Source organism: Dendrobates tinctorius, unplaced genomic scaffold, assembly GCF_039654945.1.
Source record: "Dendrobates tinctorius isolate UK_male_01 unplaced genomic scaffold, ASM3965494v1 ptg000157l, whole genome shotgun sequence".
Taxonomy (NCBI): Eukaryota; Metazoa; Chordata; class Amphibia; order Anura; family Dendrobatidae; genus Dendrobates; species Dendrobates tinctorius.
Genome location: NW_027361824.1, coordinates 2,507,190 through 2,532,247, shown reverse-complemented (window position 1 = coordinate 2,532,247; position 25,058 = coordinate 2,507,190). Strand labels below are relative to the sequence as shown.

Genomic DNA, 25,058 nt, shown 5'->3' with positions numbered 1-25,058 from the left:
GAGCCGCGTGTGTACGAGTTGTACGGAGCGGAGCCGCGTGTGTACGAGGTGTACAGAGCGGAGCCGCGTGTGTACGAGGTGTACGGAGCGGAGCCGCGTGTGTACGAGTTGTACGGAGCGGAGCCGCGTGTGTACGAGGTGTACGGAGCGGAGCCGCGTGTGTACGAGGTGTACGGAGCGGAGCCGCGTGTGTACGAGGTGTACGGAGCGGAGCCGCGTGTGTACGAGGTGTACGGAGCGGAGCCGCGTGTGTACGAGGTGTACGGAGCGGAGCCGCGTGTGTACGAGTTGTACGGAGCGGAGCCGCGTGTGTACGAGGTGTACGGAGCGGAGCCGCGTGTGTACGAGGTGTACGGAGCGGAGCCGCGTGTGTACGAGTTGTACGGAGCGGAGCCGCGTGTGTACGAGTTGTACGGAGCGGAGCCGCGTGTGTACGAGGTGTACAGAGCGGAGCCGCGTGTGTACGAGGTGTACGGAGCGGAGCCGCGTGTGTACGAGTTGTACGGAGCGGAGCCGCGTGTGTACGAGGTGTACGGAGCGGAGCCGCGTGTGTACGAGGTGTACGGAGCGGAGCCGCGTGTGTACGAGGTGTACGGAGCGGAGCCGCGTGTGTACGAGGTGTACGGAGCGGAGCCGCGTGTGTACGAGGTGTACGGAGCGGAGCCGCGTGTGTACGAGTTGTACGGAGCGGAGCCGCGTGTGTACGAGGTGTACGGAGCGGAGCCGCGTGTGTACGAGGTGTACGGAGCGGAGCCGCGTGTGTACGAGGTGTACGGAGCGGAGCCGCGTGTGTACGAGGTGTACGGAGCGGAGCCGCGTGTGTACGAGGTGTACGGAGCGGAGCCGCGTGTGTACGAGGTGTACGGAGCGGAGCCGCGTGTGTACGAGGTGTACGGAGCGGAGCCGCGTGTGTACGAGGTGTACGGAGCGGAGCCGCGTGTGTACGAGGTGTACGGAGCGTTACGAGGTGTACGGAGCGGAGCGTTACGAGGTGTACGGAGCGGAGCCGCGTGTGTACGAGGTGTACGGAGCGTTACGAGGTGTACGGAGCGGAGCGTTACGAGGTCTACCGAGCGGAGCCGCGTGTGTACGAGGTGTACGGAGCGGAGCCGCATGTGTACGAGGTGTACAGAGCGGAGCCGCGCGTGTACGAGGTGTACAGAGCGGAGCCGCGCGTGTACGAGGTGTACAGAGCGGAGCCGCGCGTGTACGAGGTGTACAGAGCGGAGCCGCGCGTGTACGAGGTGTACAGAGCGGAGCCGCGCGTGTACGAGGTGTACAGAGCGGAGCCGCGCGTGTACGAGGTGTACAGAGCGGAGCCGCGCGCGTGTATGAGGTGTGCGGAGCCGCGCGTGTATGAGGTGTGCGGAGCCGCGCGTGTATGAGGTGTGCGGAGCCGCGCGCATGAGGTGTGCGGAGCGTGTACGAGGTGTATGGAGCGGAGTGTGTACGAGGTGTACGGAGCGGAGCGTTACGAGGTGTACGGAGCGGAGCCGCGTGTGTACGAGGTGTGCGCAGCGGAGCCGCGCGTGTACGAGGTGTGCGCAGCGGAGCCGCGCGTGTATGAGGTGTGCGCAGCGGAGCCGCGCGTGTATGAGGTGTGCGCAGCGGAGCCGCGCGTGTGCGAGGTGTACGGAGCAGAGCGTTACGAGGTGTACGGAGCGGAGCCGCGCGTGTACGAGGTGTACGGAGCGGAGCCGCGCGTGTACGAGGTGTACGGAGCGGAGCCGCGCGTGTACGAGGTGTACGGAGCGGAGCCGCGCGTGTACGAGGTGTACGGAGCGGAGCCGCGCGTGTACGAGGTGTACGGAGCGGAGCCGCGCGTGTACGAGGTGTACGGAGCGGAGCCGCGCGTGTACGAGGTGTACGGAGCGGAGCCGCGCGTGTACGAGGTGTACGGAGCGGAGCCGCGCGTGTACGAGGTGTGCGGAGCGGAGCGTGTACGAGGTGTACGGAGCGGAGCCGCGTGTGTACGAGGTGTACGGAGCGGAGCGTTACGAGGTGTACGGAGCGGAGCCGCGCGTGTACGAGGTGTACGGAGCGGAGCCGAGCGTGTACGAGGTGTACGGAGCGGAGCCGCGCGTGTACGAGGTGTACGGAGCGGAGCCGCGCGTGTACGAGGTGTACGGAGCGGAGCCGCGCGTGTACGAGGTGTACGGAGCGGAGCCGCGCGTGTACGAGGTGTACGGAGCGGAGCCGCGCGTGTACGAGGTGTACGGAGCGGAGCCGCGCGTGTACGAGGTGTACGGAGCGGAGCCGCGAGTGGGAGAGGAGACGTGCGAGGGGGCTGCATTATACCCTATGAGGGGTTCTGCATTATACTATATGAGGGGGTGCATTATACCTTATGAGGGGGTTACATTATATTCTGTGTTGCCGGGGTAGCATGGATGCAGATCTCTATGTGTGGCAAAGAGCTGGGGTGTCGGGGAGTGGTCCTGATCAAAGGGGAGGTGAGCGGCGGACACACTGACACCCTGGGCATGAACGTGCTAAAACACTTTGGCAGCCTCCTCAGTGATCCTGCCCAGGAGACTTTGAAACAATGGAGCACCCAGACCACCCAGTTGGTGCGAGGAACGCAAGTCCAGGAGACCTGCCAGGAAGGAGAAGTGTTGGTAAAGGTGATCACGCCCACGGCTGCTCATCTCGTGTTACCACCTTGTCATACAGTGGTCTCATTGCTCATCCGAGCCCAAGTCGCCTTGGACGGAGTAGAAGTACAAGTGGAACCTTCGTGGGCGGAACAGTTACCCCTGGGTCTCCTAGTGGCCTGCGCCCTGGCCACCGTGAGGCAGGGGACAGTGCTTTTACACTGTGTCAATCTGGAAGACCAAGATATCATCATGAGACCCCGCTGCGAGATGGCCAAAGTAGGAAAGCCGCTGGAGGTGGTGCAGCCACCTTTGACACTGCAGCTAGGGATATGCCCGAGGGGAACCCTGGGCCGTGACTGTAAACTCAACCCAGGCCTCGGAGCTCCTGCCTGAACAAGAAGGGCGAGCCATCCTGGAACAAATGCGGGCAGAGCTCTCTGGCCTAGGGCAATCCCATGTACAGCAAGTGGAGGCTCTTCTAGTTCAATATAAGGAAGTGTTCGATCGCCACGAAGAGGACTTCGGCTGCACCACAGCCATTACTCACAGGATCCCCACTGAAAGCAAGACCTCCATCAGAGAGCGCTACAGGCCGATTCCCCCGCAACTGTATCAGGAGGTGAAGATCTTGCTGGGCCAAATGCTGCAAAAGGGGGTCATCCTGGAAAGTCAAAGCCCTTGGGCCGCTCCCATCGTGCTGGTGCGGAAAAAAGATGGAACATTGCGGTTTTGTGTGGACTATCGGAAGTTCAGTGCCTGTACCATCAAAGACTATTACCCCCTTCCTCGAATCGAAGAATCCTTGTCCGCATTGGGGAAAGCAAAGTACATTTCCACTCTAGATCTGGCCAGTGAGTATTGGCAGGTACCCATGTCAGAACAGGACTGGGCGAAGATGGTTTTCATCTTGCCCATAGGCCTATTTGAATTCAGTCGGATGCCCTTCGGTCTGGCCAATGCCCTGGGGACCTTCCAATGCTTGGGCGACCTGAAATTCGAGGCCACGCTGATCTGCCTCGACGACATCATCATATATGCTGCCACTTTTGAGGACCACCTGTACCGGTTAGGGCAGGTGCATTGTCGACTGCAGGCGTGCCGGTTGAAGGAGAAAACCCCAGAAATGCCACCTGTTTCGCACTCAGATCGAGTATCTGGGGAACGTTGTCTCCTCTGAAGGCGTGTGACCGTCTCGGGAGAAGATCGCTGTGATACAGGAGTGGCCTACCCCCGAGACGGTAAATAGTAATAATAATCTTTATTTTTATATCGCGCTAACATATTCCACAGCGCTTTACAGTTTGCACACATTATTATCACTGTCCCCGAAGGAGCTCACAATCTATATTCCCTATCAGTATGTTTTTGGTAAAGGATGTGCAGGCGTTTCTGGGACTGGCCGGATATTACCGTCGCTTTGTTAAAAACTTTGCTCGACGAACACGGTGTATCACTTCTGTATCTGATGAATATCCCCCTGGTGTATCGCTCCTGTATCTGATGAATATCCCCTGGTGTATCGCTCCGGTATCTGATGAATATCCCCCTGGTGTATCGCTCCGGTATCTGATGAATATCCCCCTGGTGTATCGCTCCGGTATCTGATGAATATCCCCCTGGTGTATCGCTCCGGTATCTGATGAATATCTGGTGTATCGCTCCTGTATCTGAAGAATATCCCCCTGGTGTATCGCTCCGGTATCTGATGAATATCCTCCTGGTGTATCGCTCCGGTATCTGATGAATATCCCCCTGGTGTATCGCTCCGGTATCTGATGAATATCTGGTGTATCGCTCCTGTATCTGAAGAATATCCCCCTGGTGTATCGCTCCAGTATCTGATGAATATTCCCCCTGGTGTATCGCTCCTGTATCTGATGAATATCCCCCTGGTGTATCGCTCCGGTATCTGATGAATATCCCCCTGGTGTATCGCTCCTGTATCTGATGAATATCCCCCTGGTGTATCGCTCCTGTATCTGATGAATATCCCCCTGGTGTTTCGCTCCGGTATCTGATGAATATCCCCCTGGTGTGTCCCTCCGGTATCTGATGAATATCTGGTGTATCGCTCCTGTATCTGATGAATATCTGGTGTATCGCTCCTGTATCTGATGAATATCCCCTGGTGTATCACTCCGGTATCTGATGAATATCTGGTGTATCGCTCCTGTATCTGAAGAATATCCCCCTGGTGTATCGCTCCGGTATCTGATGAATATCCCCCTGGTGTATCGCTCCGGTATCTGATGAATATCTGGTGTATCGCTCCTGTATCTGAAGAATATCCCCCTGGTGTATCGCTCCGGTATCTGATGAATATTCCCCCTGGTGTATCGCTCCTGTATCTGATGAATATCCCCCTGGTGTATCGCTCCTGTATCTGATGAATATCCCCCTGGTGTATCGCTCCTGTATCTGATGAATATCTGGTGTATCGCTCCGGTATCTGATGAATATTCCCCCTGGTGTTTCGCTCCTGTATCTGATGAATATCCCCCTGGTGTATCGCTCCTGTATCTGATGAATATTTGGTGTATCGCTCCGGTATCTGATGAATATTCCCCCTGGTGTTTCGCTCCTGTATCTGATGAATATCCCCCTGGTGTATCGCTCCTGTATCTGATGAATATCCCCCTGGTGTATCGCTCCTGTATCTGATGAATATTCCCCCTGGTGTTTCGCTCCTGTATCTGATGAATATCCCCCTGGTGTATCGCTCCTGTATCTGATGAATATTTGGTGTATCGCTCCGGTATCTGATGAATATTCCCCCTGGTGTTTCGCTCCTGTATCTGATGAATATCCCCCTGGTGTATCGCTCCTGTATCTGATGAATATCCCCCTGGTGTATCGCTCCGGTATCTGATGAATATTCCCCCTGGTGTTTCGCTCCTGTATCTGATGAATATCCCCCTGGTGTTTCGCTCCTGTATCTGATGAATATCCCCCTGGTGTATCGCTCCTGTATCTGATGAATATCCCCCTAGTGTATCGCTCCTGTATCTAACGAATATCTGGTGGATCGCTCCTGTATCTGATGAATATCTGGTGTGTCGCTCCTGTATCTGATGAATATTCCCCCTGGTGTATCGCTCCTGTATCTGATGAATATCTGGTGTATCGCTCCTGTATCTGATATTCCCCCTGGTGTTTCGCTCCTGTATCTGATGAATATCCCCCTGGTGTATCGCTCCTGTATCTGATGAATATTCCCCCTGGTGTATCGCTCCTGTATCTGATGAATATCTGGTGTATCGCTCCTGTATCTGATGAATATCCCCCTGGTGTATCGCTCCGGTATCTGATGAATATCTGGTGTTTCGCTCCTGTATCTGATGAATATCCCCCTGGTGTATCACTCCTGTATCTGATGAATATCCCCCTGGTGTTTCGCTCCTGTATCTGATGAATATCCCCCTGGTGTTTCGCTCCTGTATCTGATGAATATCCCCCTGGTGTTTCGCTCCTGTATCTGATGAATATCCCCCTGGTGTATCGCTCCTGTATCTGATGAATATTCCCCTGGTGTATCGCTCCTGTATCTGATGAATATCCCCCTGGTGTTTCGCTCCTGTATCTGATGAATATCCCCCTGGTGTTTCGCTCCTGTATCTGATGAATATTCCCCTGGTGTATCGCTCCTGTATCTGGTGAATATCCCCCTGGTGTATCGCTCCTGTATCTGATGAATATTCCCCCTGGTGGATCGCTCTTTTATCTGATGAATATTCCCCCTGGTGTATCGCTCCTGTATCTAACGAATATCTGGTGTATCGCTCCTGTATCTGGTGAATATCCCCCTGGTGTATCGCTCCTGTATCTGATGAATATCCCCCTGGTGTATCACTCCTGTATCTGATGAATATCCCCATGGTGTTTCGCTCCTGTATCTGATGAATATCCCCCTGGTGTTTCGCTCCTGTATCTGATGAATATCCCCCTCGTGTATCGCTCCTGTATCTGGTGAATATCCCCCTGGTGTATCGCTCCTGTATCTGATGAATATTCCCCCTGGTGGATCGCTCTTGTATCTGATGAATATTCCCCCTGGTGTATCGCTCCTGTATCTAACGAATATCTGGTGTATCGCTCCTGTATCTGGTGAATATCCCCCCCGGTGTATCGCTCCTGTATCTGATGAATATCTGGTGGATCGCTCTTGTATCTGATGAATATTCCCCCTGGTGGATCGCTCTTGTATCTGATGAATATTCCCCCTGGTGTATCGCTCCTGTATCTGATGAATATTCCCCCTGGTGTATCGCTCCTGTATTTGATGAATATTCCCCCTGGTGTATCGCTCCTGTATCTGATGAATATTCCCCCTGGTGTATCGCTCCTGCATCCGATGAATATTCCCGCTGGTATATTGCTCCTTTATCTGATGAATATTCCCCCTGGTGTATCACTCCTGTATCTGATGAATATCTGGTGTATCGCTCCGGTATCTGATGAATATCTGGGTGTATCGCTCCTGTATCAGATGCGTTCTCACAATGGATGCAGGGTCACTATGGAGCCTGTACCATGGAACGATGAGTTCTCACAATGGATGTAAGTCCACTATGTGCGGAGACATCCCGTCATGGTGTGATCTCCAATGGATGGAATGGCAGTTCCACTACTTCAGCGGTTTGTGGCTATGATCACCAATGGGACTGCATCCAGTATTATAGGGCACCGTTATTAATAAGGCCTTATTGGATTTTTTGCCCTTGTTTTTATAGTAATGTGGACTCACCCTTATAGAAATTCCATGAGAAGGACATAGGGGGCAGCGTTCATGTGTGAATCAGTCACATAAACCTGAGGCAAACTGGACCTATCATTGAATCATCCTCTTCACCCCAGAACGGCCGTCACACCATATACCAGGAACCATGAACCCCGCAGCAGAGAGAACCATGAGGAATAACCACTGCTCCCACATCTGGCTGCTGCCTTACAGCGGGGACATGGCAGCACATAACAGCGGCTTCATCATGGAAAGTGGAGCCGACGAGAGCTAGTGCGGGATGGCAGGAATCCGGCTGACTTCTGGCCAGACACAAAATGTCATCTACAGTCATATGAAATGACAGCGAGCAAAGTAATGTGTGGTGCCAAAGCAAGAAATTGCCGCATCTGCATTGCTCCATGTCTTGGTGAGAGACCTGATCGCATTATTCTTATGGCTCATACCCACTGGCGAGAACAACGCACGAGTGCAATCCCATAAAAAACGGATAAAACATTGGACCAATGTTATTCAATAGGTGACATCTCATCTGCAAGTTTTATGTCAGATGAAATAGGACTGAGAAAAAAATCTCAGCATGCTGCGTGTCTCAGACGAGACTTGGCAATGCAAGTCAATGGCTGCGAGAAAATATCGGGCAAAACACCATGCGTATGCCGTCCGATTTATACGCACCGGAGTCCTGTGGAGCAGCAACCTTGGGAAAACTGTACAACAGCATCCTGAACAAGAGGATCCTCAGTTTCCTCACCGAGCACAACGTCCTCAGCAAGAGCCAAGCAGGGTTCATGCCAAACCACTGCACGACTGACCACATCTGCACAGCCTCATTCAGAGTCACGCCCACAATACAAAGAACGGGAAGATATACGCCTGTTTCGTGGACTTTAAAAAGGCCTTTGATTCGGTGTGGCACCCAGGCTTATTCCTGAAACTGCTGGAGAGAGGAATAGGAAAGCCCTATGATGTTATCAAAAGCTCCTACACAGAGAACCTCTGCAGTGTGAGTGTAAACGGCAGAAGAACAGCTTATTTCCAGCAGAGCTGGGGAGTCAGACAAGGCTGCAGCCTAAGCCCAACGCTCTTCAACATTTACATGAATGAGCTGGCTACAGCTCTGGAATCTTCCACACTAGGTCTCACCCACCACGACGCGCAGGTGAAATTCCTGCTGTATGCAGTTGACCTGCTGCTTCTGTCACCAACTGAGAAAGGCCTCCAAGACAACCTGAAAATCTTAGAGAAATTCAGCTCCACCTGGGCACTACCGGTCAACCTAAAGAAAACCAACACCATGGTGTTCGAGAAGAGAAAGAGAAAACAGACCAGCACCCTTCATTTGTCCTCAACAACTGCGCCCTTACAGGAACGGACAAATATACCTACCTGGGCCTAGAGATTCACCGGTCAGGGAGCTTCAAACAAGCCATAGAGACCCTGAAAGACAAGGCCTGCAAAACCTTGTATGCCTTCCGAAGGAAACTCTACCATCTGAAGCCACCAGTGAGAGTCTGGTTAAAAATCTTCGACTATCATCGCCCCAATCCTCCTGTATGGAAGCAAAGTCTGGGGTCCTCACACCTACCCAGACTGGTCAAGGTGGGATTCCAGCCCAACAGAAATATTTCACCTGGAATTCTGCAAGCACCTTCTCCAAGTCCATCGGAGGACCTCCAACTGTGCTTGCCGGGCCGAGCTGGGCAGATTCCCTCTACACCTAATGGTTCTAAAGAGGGCACTGTCATTCCGGGCTCACCTACGTAGGAGCAATTCAAGCTCCCATCACTATAAAGCCCCGACACATGTAGGTGGAACAGAAAACCCGGACCCTTGGAACAGCTCACCCAAACCCAACCTGACCAGAACACCAATCACAACAATCTGACAAAAGCCAGAATCAGGAAGATGGTAGACGAAGGCCAGGAGAGGTACGTGACTGGAAGAACGACATCATCAGCTCACAGAAACTGACCAAGTACCAGAGTCTACAGAGACTACAGACTGGCCCCATATCTGGAGAAACTCCCGGACCCCAGAGACCGCAAGATCCTGAGCCGATATAGACTCAGTGCCCACAGTCTGGTCATCGAATCCAGCCGACACAGGCAGAGCTACAAGCCCAGGGAGGAAAGACTGTGCCAACACTGTGACCAGGAGGCTCTGGAGGATGAGACCCACTTCCTGCCACACTGCCCCAAATACTCAGCAGTGAGGGACACTCACTTCAGGAGACTCTCACATCTCTTCCCTCACTCCCTGGCTTTACCTCTCTTGGTGAGAAATTGCTGCTGGAGCCCACACTATTTCTTTTTAATGAATTAACCCCTTAATTTAACATGTACATGTCCCAAATTTTGCACACAAACCCTAATCTAATTATTAGTCAAAGACATAGAAAAAAAAATGAAATGGCTAACTGTATGTAAACCATGTGCCATTTCATGTCGGGTTTTGGAATGATTTTACAGAAGCCGGCAATTGATTTAGCGGCTATTATGCTATGTAGAACTTATACATTTGTGTTTCAATCTGTCATTGGGCTCCATTATATGTCCATTTTGCAAGCCGCCGACTAAATCTCGCCAGACGGCTGTCACACGGACGCTCAGATGCGAGATCACATCCTCGCATGAAAATCGGATGACAGATAGATCACTGTTCATGAAACATTTGTGCGATTGTGGTCCGTCAAAATCGGACCGATTTTTTATTACGTTGTGTGTGACTCCAGCCTTAGAGGACTTGTTCAAAGACTGGTTGTATGTAACAAGGAATGAAGATCTTCTGTGAAATCTGTGAAAAAGAAATCTGTCCCCAATGTGTACAGATAAATGATTTTATTACAAGATGAGGGAATGTTGTAATAATTGTTATAGAGTCCTTTCTTTTATGTATGAATATATACACATGATTGCATGTATGACATTTCTGCTCCTAGACTTAGAAACTCCTTTCAGCTGACGTGTTGAGAAGACATGGGTGTTCCTTTTGTGAATGCTTAGTTTACTTTCCTTGTCTTGCGTACAAATAAACTGTCATCCCTTTTACTTCTCTGGTAACGTAGATAAGGGAAGCTGACAGTTAAGCATATTCCATCATATGTACTATTTTGCAAACTTTGTATTTTGAACGCCTTTCTGTTCTTCTACTTAAACTCTAAGAATCTATATTGGGTCAGACAGGTGACTGCTCACATCTGGTGCGGCCGTCATTCTCTCTCCATGCCGGCATGATCAATAAAGAACAAATCATCTTACTTATTCAGGTCTGGACGATTTCTCATTGGAAGACTAAAACTCCACTGACACTGCTGGCGTGCCGTCTCCTCATCAGCGGTGTCAAGACTCACTTTTTGTTACACCACACGAGCCATGCACAGAAATTAATAAAGTTTATAGGGCAGCACAGTGGCTCAGTAGTTAGCACTGCAGCCTTGCAGCGTAGGAGTCCTGGGTTCAAATCCCACTAAGGACAACATCTGCAGGGAGTTTGTATGTTCTCTCCGTGTCTTTGCATGGGTTTCTTCCCACATTCCAAAGACATACTGATAGGGAATTTAGATTGTGAGCCCCATCGGGAACAGCAATGATAATGTATGTAAAGCGCTGCAGAATAAGATAGTGCTAGATAAAGATTATTATTATTAGCTTTATAATTTTGTCAGCAAACATGACAAGAGACAACCCCTTAAAGAAGATCAAATTTTAATTAAAACAATTCCAACATTCTGAACATAAAAAAGGCTTCTCCCCTATGTGACATCTCTGATGTTTATCAACAGTTTATTTCCAAGTAAAATATTTCCCATATTAAGAAAATGAAAAAAGCTTCTCCTTTGTGTGACTGTTCTGATGTCTAGCAAGATTCTCTTTCCGGTTAAAATATTTCCCACATTCTGAACTTGAAAAAGGCTTCTTCCCTGTGTGAGTTCTCAGGTGCTTAACCAAATCTGATTTCTGGTAAAAACATTTCCCACATTCTGAACATGAAAAGGGCTTCTCCCCTGTGTGAGTTCTCTGGTGGGTAACAAAATGTGATCTCTGTGCAAAACATTTCCCACATTCTGAACAGGAAAAAGGCTTCTCCCCTGTGTGAGTTCTCTGATGTTTAGCAAGATTCTCTTTCCGGTTAAAATATTTCCCACATTCTGAACATGAAAAGGGCTTCTCCCCTGTGTGAGTGCTCTGATGTTTAGCAAGATTCTCTTTCCGGTTAAAATATCTCCCACATTCTGAACATGAAAAGGGCTTCTCCCCTGTGTGAGTTCTGTGGTGAGGAACAAGCTCTGATTTATGTTTAAAACATTTACCACATTCTGAACATGAAAAAGGCTTCTCCCCTGTGTGAGTTCTCAGGTGCTTAACCAATTCTGATTTCTGGTAAAAACATTTCCCACATTCTGAACATGAAAAGGGCTTCTCCCCTGTGTGAGTTCTCTGGTGGGTAACAAAATGTGATCTCTGTGTAAAACATTTCCCACATTCTGAACAGGAAAAAGGCTTCTCCCCTGTGTGAGTTCTCTGGTGCTTAACCAATTCTGATTTATGTTTAAAACATTTCCCACATTCTGAACATGAAAAGGGCTTCTCCCCTGTGTGAGTTCTCTGGTGAGGAACAAGCTCTGATTTATGTTTAAAACATTTCCCACATTCTGAACATGAAAAAGGCTTCTCCCCAGTGTGAGTTCTCCGGTGTCTATTAAGAGCCGATTTCTGGTTAAAACATTTCCCACATTCTGAACAGGAAAAAGGCTTCTCCCCTGTGTGAGTTATCTGGTGTTTATCAAGAGACGATTTCATCTTAAAACATTTACCACATTCTGAACATGAAAAAGGCTTCTCCCCTGTGTGAGTTCTCTGGTGGGTAACAAAATTTGATTTCCGTGAAAAACATTTCCCACATTCTGAACAGGAAAAAGGCTTCTCCCCTGTGTGGGTTCTCTGGTGATTAACAAGATCTGATTTATACTTAAAACATTTCCCACATTCTGAACATGAACGTGACTTATTTGCTTTAGGAGCAGTTTGTTTTTTAATTCCTCTTTTATGACTTTGATGTTCCTTTGTAGTCGGTAATGAATCAGAAGTTGGGACCTGTTTCATAGGATCAGATGACAGATATTTGCTGTGAATGGATGATGGTATATCTGGAGTCACCTGTCCCTCTGATCTCCTGGTACAGTCATCTGCTAAGATAAAAAAAAAAAAAAAAAAAAAAAATTTTTATAAAATATCCTTGCGTTTTATACTTTTGAACATTTCAACTTAAACTGTCCATAAAATGGCAAGCTATGTAAAAAACTTTGAAGGGAACCTGTCAGCAGTTTTGGCCGATATAAGATGCAGCCACTGCCTTTCAGGACTTATCTACAGCATTCTAAATGCTGTAGCTAAGCCCTTGATCTAACCTGAAAGATAAGAAAAATTACTTATTACACTCACCCATTGGGGCGGTCCGGGTCGGGTGCCTTTCATCTTCCTGCGATGCCGCCCTCCTGCTTGCGTTATGTCTCCCCAGCATCGCACTCCTGCACAATCGTACTTATCTGCCCTTTTGAGGGCAGAGTAAAGTATTGCAGTGTGCAGACCCCGGGAGAGGTCAGAGAGGCCCAGCGCCTGCGCACTGAAGTCCTTTACTCTGCTCTCATCAGGGCTGATAAATATGCCTGCGCAGGAGCGCGATGCCGGGGAGCCATGATGCAAGGAGTGCGGCATCTCAAAAAGATGGGAGGCGCCGGACCTGAGACACCCATCGGGCCGGACAGAACCGCCTCCCGGGTGAGTGTAATAAAAGATATTTTTCTTATCTTTCAGGTTAGATCGGGGGCTTATCTACAGCATTACAGAATGCTTTACAGAATGCTGTAGATAAGCCCTGACAGGCAGTGGCCGCAGCTTATATCGGCCAAAACAGCTGGCAAGTTTGCTTTAACCCCTTTACCATTTATGAAGTAATAACTCTGGAGCTTCCATGGATCCCGGTGATTCTGACAGTGTTTTTTCGTGACATATTGTACTTCATGATAGTGGTAGAATTTATGTGATATGACTTGCGTTTGTGAAAAAAAACACAGACATTTGGCGAAAAGATTGAAAATTTCGCAATTTTCCGACTTTGAATTTTCATGCCCGTAAATCACAGATACGTCACACAAAATACTTAATAAGTAACATTTCCCACATCTTTACTTTACATCAGCACAATTTTGGAACCAAATTTTTTTTTGTTCGAAAGTTATGTGTTAAAAGTTGACCAGCGATTTCTCATTTTTACAACACCATTTTTTTAGAGACCACATCACATTTGAAGTCATTTTGAGGGGCCTATATGATAGAAAATATCCAAAACTGACACCATTTTAAAAACTGCACCCCTCAAGGTGCTCCAAACCACATTCAAGAAGTTTATTAACCCTTCAGGTGCTTCACAGGAATTTTTGGAATGTTAAAAAAAACAAACATTTAACTTTCACAAAACAATGTACTTCAGATCCAATTTTTTTTATTTTACCAAGGGTACCAGAGAAATTGGACCCCAAATGTTGTTGTACAATTTGTCCAGAGTACGCGGATACCTGATATGTGCAGGTACACCACTGTTTGGGCGCATGGCAGAGCTTGAAAGGGGAGGAGCGCTGTTTGACTTTTCAATGCAAAATTAGCTGGAATTGAGATTGGACGCCATGTCGCCATTGGAGAGCCCCTGATGTACCTAAACACTGGAAACTCCCCACAATTGACACCATTTTGGAAACTAGACCCCAGAAGGAACTTATCTAGATGTATAGTGAGCACTTTGAACCCCCAAGTGCATCACAGAAGTTTACAACGTACAGCCTTAAAGATAAAATTTTTTTTTTTTTTTTACAAAAATGATCTTTTCGCCCCCGATTTTTTATTTTCACAAGAGTAACAGGGCAAATTGGACCCCAAAAAATGTTGTACAATTTGTCCTGAGTAAGAAGATACCCTATACACTACCATTCAAAAGTTTCGGGTCACTTAGAAATTTACTTTTTTTTTTTTTTTTTTTTTTAAAGAAAAGCGGTTTTTTTTCCAATGAAGCTAACATTAAATGATTCAGAAATACACTATACATTGTTAATGTGGTAAATGACTATTCTAGCGGAAAACGTCTGGTTTGTAATCATGAAAACCTTGATAGCTCCAGTTGCGTTAAAATTCTTCTGTATTAAACCCTGTTAAAATCGGTAAATTCGAAAGACTCTCCACATTGTAGCCACACGCCAGACAGAGGCTACGTGTTTCGACCTGTACGGTCTTTGTCAAAGCCATACTGAGTTCTATGCATGATTCTCTATATAGAAAGAACTCACCAATAAGAAAACATTACAAGGTCATGTGACACATTATGAAAGGTCCTTTCTAAAAGGGTAAACGTGCAAAAACCATACACAAGAGGGAACACATGAAGAAAAGAATAAATATAAAATCATTTCACATGCATGGTTAAGAATAATGCAACATTAAATCATGCCGTTTATTGAGGCCACCGGGAGATCTAGTGTTCAATTGAAAAATCCAAAAAGCTTCTCGGGTGAGAAGACGCCGCCTGGCATCTCCTCCCCGAAATGATGACTTAACATGTTCAATTCCCTGTACTAGGAGACATGAAGTATTTCTAGCATGATGTGTTATAAAATGTTTGGCTGCTGCTGAAACATTCCGCCCAAAATTATTGGTGTTAATTATGTCATAGAAATGCTCTCTAATTCGTAAGATTCCTCGAAGTGCAACCTATAGAAGACAGATCGCATACGGTGCAGTCTATTTTGTACACTACATTTTTAGAATTACAGTTAATGTAGTGTCTTATTTTAATGTACTGTCATTATTGCTAAATTCTTTGGAAATACGCGCGTGTTCGCAAGTTTTGCTGCTATTGGCACCGCACTTGTAGAAGCCAGTGCAGTTTAGCCAGTTCTGGACACTACACTAATGCCTGGTGTTAAAATCTGTACAAGTTTATCATCTTCATACAAAATCGGTAGATATTTATTAATGATTTTTTTGATGCGTGAAAATTGTGGACTATCCTGAAAGCAGATATAGGGTTTTTTCTCTATATTCTGAATTCCTGTTTTACTACTAGATGTCATAATTCACTACGATCCTTATGCTGTACAATTTTTTGTGCTCTGTTCAGAGCCCAATGAGGATACCTGCGATTTTTTAGTTTATTAGTAACAAGATCAAATTTTTGTTTCAAATCACTATTGGAGCTGCAATTTCGTTTAATTCGAGTGTATTCCCCTACTGGGATTGATTTAATAGTATGCTTGTTATGACTGCCTGCAGCATGTAGGATGGTACTCCCACTGAATGGTTTTTGGTGCGTTTTTGTGGATATGATGTCACCATCTACTCCAATTAAATTCAAATTCAAGAATGAGATATTTTTGGGATCATGTTTGTAGGTAAACTTGATGTTATAATTGTTAGAATCAAGATAGTGAACAAAACTTGGTATGGCAGATACATCTCCACCCCATATAATTAGGGTATCATCAATGTATCTACCATACCAATGGATATGCTCAAAAAATGGATTGGAGGCAGAATAAATTCTGATTCCCAAAAAGACATTACCAGTTTGGCAAGAGAAGGTGAAAATTTTGCCCCCATTGCCACTCCCGTTTGTTGTAGATAAAATTCACCATTGAATGCGAAAAAATTGTGAGACATCAAAAATTGAACAACTTGTACAATGTAGTTCTGCAATTTGGAAAAAAAATTGCTAAATTTCTGCAGGTGAAAATATAATGCACGAATAGCTATGTCATGGGGAATACAAGTGTACAATGATATTACAACATACAGTTTTAGAAGACCAGATTTTTTTAGAAACAAATTTCAAGAATTTGTTTTGAATCTTTAATATATCCTGGTGTTCTCTGAACTAAAGGTTGGAGTAATGAATCGACCCATTGACATAAATGTTCATTGGTCGAGCCAATTCCCGATACTATGGGTCGCATTGGGGAAATACCATCAGTTTTGTGGATTTTGGGGACCCCATGTATGATAGGCAGAACAGAGTTTTTCACCTCCAGAAATCCTATGTCAAGACCCTCTTTAATAATAATATCACTTTTTTTCTTGAAATCATGCAGAGGATTACATTTCAATTTCTTGTAAACAGCCGTGTCAGACAATAACTCCATAATTTTCATATAGTAATCATCTGAACTCAACACTACCACCACCCCACCTTTGTCTGACATCTTTATGACCAGATTAGACATTTCCTTTAATTCTTTCAATACTTGTTGTTGCCTATTAGAAAAATTCCTCTTTGATTTAGTGGTGGATTTCACTCGATCATATAGAGCATGCAATTCTTTCTCCACCATTTCCTGAAAACGTTCCATATATTCAGACCGGGCTTGCACCGGATAGAAGTATAGGTTTTTGGTAACAAAATCATGAGATTGATCAATTTTATCAGTATTAGACAAAAAAAAAAAAAAAAAAAAAAGAGGATCCAAGTCCTGCCAACTGACTAGCGCTAATTGTTCCTTAAAATTCATGTCGGAAAATTCATTAATAATTTTCTGCTCTTCAGAATGATCTCTTTGTTGGTCAGAAATTTATGTAATGCAATATCTTGATAGGTGTATAGAGGCCCAATTCCAACAACCATCACTCCAGTGTTCTTATGGTACTTTGTGTTTGCTAACTGTGTAAGAAGGCTAAGGGATGGTTAGAATACCCTTAAAATCCCTTGTGCAAGTATGTTAGCACAGCTGAAAACAGTTTGGCTGATTAGAGAAGCTATAAACCTGACTTTCCTTTGAGCTAGTTGAGAATCTGGAGCATTACATTTATTGGTTCCATTAAACTCTCAAAATGGCCAGAAAAAAAGAACTTTCATGTGAAACTCGACAGTCTACTCTTGTTCTTAGAAATGATGGCTATTCCATGCGAGAAGTTGCCAAGAAACTGAAGATTTCCTACAACGGTGTGTACTACTCCCTTCAGAGGAGAGCACAAACAGGCTCTAACCAGAGTAGAAAGAGAAGTGGGAGGCCCCGCTGCACAACTGAGCAACAAGACAAGTACATTAGAGTCTGTAGTTTGAGAAATCGACGCCTCACAGGTCCTCAACTGGCAGCTTCATTAAATAGTACACACAAACGCCAGTGTCAACGTCTACAGTGAAGAGGCGACTCCGGGATGCTGGCCTTCAGGGCAGAGTGGCAAAGAAAAAGCCATATCTGAGACTGGCTAATAATAGGAAATGATCAATATGGGCAAAAGAACAGACATTGGACAGAGGAAGATTGGAAAAAAGTTTTATGGACAGACGAATCCAAGTTTGAGGTGTTTGGATCATACAGAAGAACATTTGTGAGACGCGGAACAACTGAAAAGATGCAGGAAGACTGCCTGACGCCATCTGTCAAGCATGGTGGAGGTAATGTGATGTCTGGGGTTGCTTTGGTGCTGGTGAAGTGGAAGATTTGCACAAGGTAAAAGGGATTTTGAATAAGGAAGGCTATCACTCCATTTTGCAACGTCATGACATACCCTGTGGACAGCGCTTGACTGGAGCCAATTTCATCCTACAACAGGACAATGACCCAAAGCACACCTCCAAATTATGCAGGAACTATTTAGGGAAGATGCCGCCAGCTGGTATTCTATCTGTAATGGAGTGGCCAGTGCAGTCACCAGATCTCAACCCCATTGAGCTGTTGTGGGAGCAGTTTGACCGTATGGTACGCAAAACGTGCCACCAAGCCAAACCGACTTGTGGGAGGGGCTTCTGGAAGCATGGGGTGAAATTTCTCCAGATTACCTCAGCAAATTAACTTCTAGAATGCCAAAGGTCTGCAATGCTGGAATTGCTGCAAAGGGAGCATTCTTTGACGAAAGCAAAGTTTGAAGGAGAAAATTATTATTTCAAACAGAAATCTTTTTTTCGAACCTTGTCAATGTCTGCACGAGATTTTAAATGCATTTGGCAACTCATTTGATTAATAAAAGTATGAGTTTTCATGGAAAACACAAAATTGTCTGGGTGACCCCAAACTTTTGAACGATAGTGAATGTGGGGGTAAATCACTGTTTGGGCGCACAGCAAAGCTCGGAAAAGAAGAAGCGTCGTTTGACTTCTCAATGCAAAATTGGCTGGAATTGAGATTGGACGCCATGTCACGTTTGGAGAGCCCCTGATGTGGAAACACTCCAACCCTAACCCCAACATACCCCTAACCCTAATTCCAGTCCTAACTATAACCCTAGCCATAAAACTAACCCTAATCCAAACCCCAACCCTAACTTTAGCCCCAACCCTAACCGGAAAATGGAAATAAATACTTTATTTTATTATTTTTCCCTAACTAAGGGGGTGATATCGGGGGGTTTGATTTACTATTTAAAGCGGATTTTTATGTTTGGCAGCTGTCATACGCTAAAAGACACTTTTTAGTGCAAAAGTTTTTGCATCACCACATTTTGAGAGTTCTAATTTTTCCATATTTTGGCCCACAAAGTCAAGTGAGGTCTTGTTTTTTGCGGGACGAGTTGACGTTTTTATTGGTACTATAATCGGGCACATGACATTTTTTGATCGCTTTTTGTTACGATTTTTGGGAGGCAGAATGAACAAAAACCAGCAATTCATGAATTTCTTTGGGGAGGAGGGCGTTTATACCTTTCCGCGTGTGGTAAAATTGATAAAGCGGTTTTATTCTTCGGTTTAGTACGATTACAGCAATACCTCATTTAGATTTATTTTTGTGTTTTAGCGCTTTTATACAATAAAAACTTTTATAGAAAAAATTATTATTTTTGCATTGCTTTATTCTGCGAGCTATAACTTTATTTTTTCGCTGGATGATGCTGTATGGTGGCTCATTTTTTGCGTTTTCTTCGGTGCCATGTTTATTTATATCCGTCTTTTTGATCGCGTGCTATTCTACTTTTTGTTCGGCGGTATGATGATAAAGCATTGGTTTTTTTGCCTTTTCTATGGGGTTCACTAAAGGAGTTAACTAGTGGGACAGTTTTATAGAGCAGGTCGTTACGGATGCGGCGATACTAAATATGAGTACTTTTATTGTTTTTTTTTTTATTTACATAATAATGTATCCGGAATTTAAAAAAAAAATTTTTCCTTTTTTTTTTTTTTAAATTATTTTACATTGTTTCAGGGTGGGACATCACTATATCAAGTCAGATCACTGATATGACACTTTGCACAGCACTGTGTCAGATCAGCGCTCTGACAGGCAGTGAAGGAGGCTTGCCAGTGCCTGCTCTGAGAAGCCACCTCCCTGCAGGACCCGGAAAGTTCTCCACGGCCATCTTACATTGCGTTGTTCTGAGGGAAGCACGAAGGGAGCCCCTACCTGCGCAATGCTTCTGACAGCTCGTCTGCCGCTCTGGAACACTGCGATCATGTTTGATTGCAGTGTGCCGGGGGTTAAAGTGCCAGGAGCGGTCCCGAGCATGGCTGATCGCGTATGACGTACTATCCCGTCCATGGGCATTCAGGCCCAGGGCACCTCGACGGGATAGTACGTCCACTGTCAGAAAGGGGTTAATTATGTACCAAGACAATGACAGTTCACAGTCATAATAGAAAACCTTGTTGGATGAGCCAGTAGTGTGCGGTGTTCAACTGTTTGTTCATTCTGCCTCCCAAATATCGAATAAAAAGAAACCAATCAATGTTATGTAGGCGAAAATAATACCAATTCTCATCGCACAAAAAAGAAGTCCCCACTCAGGTCCTCCGTCTCTCAATGGAAAAACAGAGGTTCCCACACTATTAGTGGCTCAAAGGCTGTTGAAAAGCAACAAGGTTTCTATAAACCAATCCAGCAAAATCCGCTCTCACTTCCGAGTCTTGCAGTGTGCGCAAACAACATTAGGATCCCTGTATTTAGCAATATAGTGAGAAGAATCCACTTTATTTATGGTTTGTGTCTCCTGGAGCACAATCTGGGCACTAAGTGCTGGGTAAGAAAATGGCAAATGTGTAATTTTCACTCTCCAACATCCACTGCGTGTTAATTTCCGGAAAGTGGCTGTGGAGTCAAAATATTCACTCCTCCTATAGGTTGTAACCCTCAGTGAATTAATTTACAAACTGGAATCACTTTATGGATATTTCGACAATTCTGGTTTTCAGTTATATTATGTTAGGGCCTCTGCATATGGTGTGTCCAATCACACCTGGGATCTGTTCCTGCTGTCCAGCTGGAGTAATCTGCTCCCTGCTTCAGCCAATTGGAAAGTACCACACCCTACTAAAGCTGAAAGCACATGGCTGGAATCTGCCAGATACCGCGCTGCTCTCCTCTGGTTCAGTCCTCTGTGCTCAGCTCGCTGCTTTGACCGTGTCCGTTTACTGACTACTCTTGTGTCTTCTGATTCTGTCCTTCTGGTTCTGACCCAGCTACCTGACTATTCTTCTTACAATCTAACACCACAGAATAGCAGGTAACACCATGGTCCAAGCCTTGGGGTCCCAGTGTAAGCTCAGATCCATGTAAGGGTGTTAAAGGGCGATGAGCAAGGCAATCCTTGGGATATGGAAAGCAGAGAATATAGAGCCATAGGGCCAAGCATGTTCATGGTGGACATCTTCTGAGCTGCCAGGTGACCCAGTACAGTGTGTCTGCAAACTATTCCACGTAAAAAGAAACTCCAAGCGTATGTGTCGCTAATCACCTTAGGATTTCTTGAATACATCCAGTGAAAATCTGTTACTAAACAACAACAAAAAATAAAATAAATTTTTTAAATGTTTCTAAAATGCAGTACAACGTGTTTCGGCTGCTATTTTTACAGTGCATTGATGTGAATAATCATAAAAATATTTTAAAGTGTAAGCATAAATATGATTGTAAATATAATTCACTTGAATGCACTATCAAACACACTACTATTATCTCTACATGAATCAAAAGCAAGCAATGTAAAAAAAAAAAAAAAAAAAAAAAAACATTTTGAAAAATTCCAAAAAGGGGAAAAAAACAAACTTTTCAAAAAAAAATTCCCAAAGTTTTTTAAAAACAAATCCATATACCAAATTTGGACGTGTCCATGCGCAATGAGTCATCCACAGCTCAACAGTAACTTAGGTATCTATAGTTACTACCACTAGCAGCTAACTGACTATATGCGTGGGCGTATCCATGGATACCTAAGTACTGAAAGGCCCTGTGTAGGAGTTAAGTGACATATCTAATAAGGAGAGGAGCTCTCCCTGGTGATGAGTTAAGGCATAAGCCTTTTTTGAACGTTAGCCTGTGAGGGGCAACATTGCAAAGATGGATCAAATTGATGGCGCTGCTGCACGCAGAGAAGCGAATCGCAGACAGATGTGTAACCTGCGTCTTAATGAAACAGAAGACGAACGAAATTATCGAAGAACTGCTGATGCAGCCTGACAGAGGGCGGCCAGAGCAAGAGAAACGAAGAAAGTAACTGAATCACGTAGAACATCTAATGCTGCACGACAACGAGCAACACGCAATGCACAAAGTGATACACAAATTTCACACGGACGAGAACAAGATGAAGACGTGTCCAAAATGCAAGAGTCACTCAACGATGGCAAGGTAGGAGTGGCAGAAGAGGTACACCAGGTATTTGTGTTTGCTGTTAGTCTGCACATACGCCAGTCAGATGCGTGGTTACACCCCATTGCGAGGTCAGTCTGGTGCGTGGTTACACCCCATTGCGAGGTCAGTCTGGTGCGTGGTTACACCCCATTGCGAGGTCAGTCTGGTGCGTGGTTACACCCCATTGCGAGGTCAGTCTGGTGCGTGGTTACACCCCATTGCGAGGTCAGTCTGGTGCGTGGTTACACCCCATTGCGAGGTCAGTCTGGTGCGTGGTTACACCCCATTGCGAGGTCAGTCTGGTGCGTGGTTACACCCCATTGCGAGGTCAGTCTGGTGCGTGGTTACACCCCATTGCGAGGTCAGTCTGGTGCGTGGTTACACCCCATTGCGAGGTCAGTCTGGTGCGTGGTTACACCCCATTGCGAGGTCAGTCTGGTGCGTGGTTACACCCCATTGCGAGGTCAGTCTGGTGCGTGGTTACACCCCATTGCGAGGTCAGTCTGGTGCGTGGTTACACCCCATTGCGAGGTCAGTCTGGTGCGTGGTTACACCCCATTGCGAGGTCAGTCTGGTGAGTGGTTACACCCCATTGCGAGGTCAGTCTGGTGCGTGGTTACACCCCATTGCGAGGTCAGTCTGGTGCGTGGTTACACCCCATTGCGAGGTCAGTCTGGTGCGTGGTGACACCCCATTGCGAGGTCAGTCTGGTGCGTGGTGACACCCCATTGCGAGGTCAGTCTGGTGCGTGGTTACACCCCATTGCGAGGTCAGTCTGGTGCGTGGTTACACCCCATTGCGAGGTCAGTCTGGTGCGTGGTTACACCCCATTGCGAGGTCAGTCTGGTGCGTGGTTACACCCCATTGCGAGGTCAGTCTGGTGCGTGGTTACACCCCATTGCGAGGTCAGTCTGGTGCGTGGTTACACCCCATTGCGAGGTCAGTCTGGTGCGTGGTTACACCCCATTGCGAGGTCAGTCTGGTGCGTGGTTACACCCCATTGCGAGGTCAGTGCGGTGCGTGGTTACACCCCATTGCGAGGTCAGTGCGGTGCGTGGTTACACCCCATTGTGAGGTCAGTCTGGTGCGTGGTTACACCCCATTGTGAGGTCAGTCTGGTGCGTGGTTACACCCCATTGTGAGGTCAGTCTGGTGCGTGGTTACACCCCATTGTGAGGTCAGTCTGGTGCGTGGTTACACCCCATTGTGAGGTCAGTCTGTTGCGTGGTTACACCCCATTGTGAGGTCAGTCTGTTGCGTGGTTACACCCCATTGCGAGGTCAGTCTGGTGCGTGATTACACCCCATTTCGTGGTTCGTAATCCCAGAACGCGGCCAAAGGGCGCGCAATCACTCGTTTTTCACTAAAGGAGGAAAGTAAAACTTTAAGGGTATGTGCACACGTTGCGGATCCGCACCGTTTTTGGACGCGCGGAATTGCATCAAATCCGCAGCGTAGTGCACAGCCAATGTAAATCTATGGGAAATGGAGCTTTGTTGTGCACACGCTGTGGAAAAATCCACACAAACGCGCTTTTTTCCCCGCAGCATGTCAATTCTTTGTGCGGATCTGCAGCGTTTCTGCACCCATTGACTTCCATTGAGTCAGGCACATCCGCAGCAAAACCGCAGATGTAAAACAGATCTTATAGATGCGCCATTTCTGGGGCGGCTGCGGGCTGGTGTTTGTAGATGGAGGGGGCAATATCCATGGCCCCTTCCTAGGCTATAAATATCAACCCGCAGCTCTCTGCATAGCCTTTTTGGCTATTAATTATAGGGGGACCCCACGTCATTTTTATTTGGGGCCCCCCTGTTTTAATAGCCAGTAAACGCTATGCAGACAGCTGCGGGTTGATATTCATAGCCTGGGAAGATCCATGGGTATTACCCCTTTCCCAGGCTATCAACATCAGCCCTCAGTCACTGGCTTTCCCTCTCTGGACAAGAAAATTGCAGAGGAACCCACGCAATTTTTTTAAAAATTAAACAGATATTGCGTTTAAGGCCGGGGTCACTTACGAGAAACTCGCACGAGTCTCGCATCAATACCCGCCACTGCAGCCATATTGGATCCGAGGCCTGCATGGAAGGAGGCCCGCCCAGCAGCGCTGCACATCGTGCTGCTGTGGGGGTCTCAGGGAAGCACGGAGGGAGCCCCCTCCCTGCAGATGCTTTCCTAAACCTCCGGTACGCTGCGATCATGTTTGATCGCAGTGTGTCGGGGGTTAATGTGCAGTGACCGCCCCTGACACAGTGTCGGGTGTCAGCTGTGATAATCAGCTGACACCGTGATAATCAGCTGACACCCGCCGCGATCAGCGGCGCTCCACCCGGGGGCGCCGCTGATCTCGATGACGTACTCTCCCGTCCCCAGTCATAGGGGCCCGGGTACCGTGGACGGGATAGTACGTCAGATGTCAGAAAGGGGTTAAATAACATCTTTATTTAGTTTACAAAAACGCATACAAATCTGCATGAAAAACGCAGGAAAATCTGCATCAAAAACGCGTGGATTTTTACCTGCGTTTTCTGTCAAGAGGTGCAGATTCTGTGCAGAAAATTCTGCAGGCAAATCTGCAATGTGTGCACATACCCTAAAACGACTCCTTTTGATTTAATAATTTATTCCTATTATTAACCCCTTTCGGTATATGTTCCAATGGTGTAACCGTGATACAGAAGCATTTTTGTGCTTCAGCAGAAGATGACGGGACAGACTATGGTTACTCTGCCCGTTCTTTGAATTATAGCGGTGACTGTTCATCTGGGCACTCAGTTCCTGGGAAGTTCGTCCCACGTATTGAAGCCCGCATCTGCAAGTCACTACATGAGTCTCAGATTTATTTTAATTAAACCCCCAGTGGTATTAGATCGAATACTCTATGCTCCAGGGTCAATGATCTTACAACATTTACCGTATATACTTGTGTATAAGCCGACCCCCCTAATTTTGCCACAAAAAACTGGGAAAACTTATTGACTCACATATAAGCCCCATAAGATGCTCCATTGACTATACCCCCATATGCTGCCTCCATATGATGCTCCATTGACTATGCCCCCATATATTGCTGCTGCCGCTACTGCAGGTACTAAAAAAAAAAAAAAAAAAAAAAAGA

General features: G+C 46.6%; 1 protein-coding gene across 1 annotated transcript in view; it reads right to left on the bottom strand.

Moving 5' to 3' along the window:
* Positions 1–25,058, bottom strand: part of LOC141051431 (uncharacterized) — a 244,984-nt gene that overhangs the window by 158,511 nt on the left and 61,415 nt on the right. Inside the window, 1 exon segment of the mRNA XM_073548362.1 lies at positions 11,153–12,526. Coding sequence (XP_073404463.1) covers positions 11,153–12,526 — 1,374 coding nt within the window.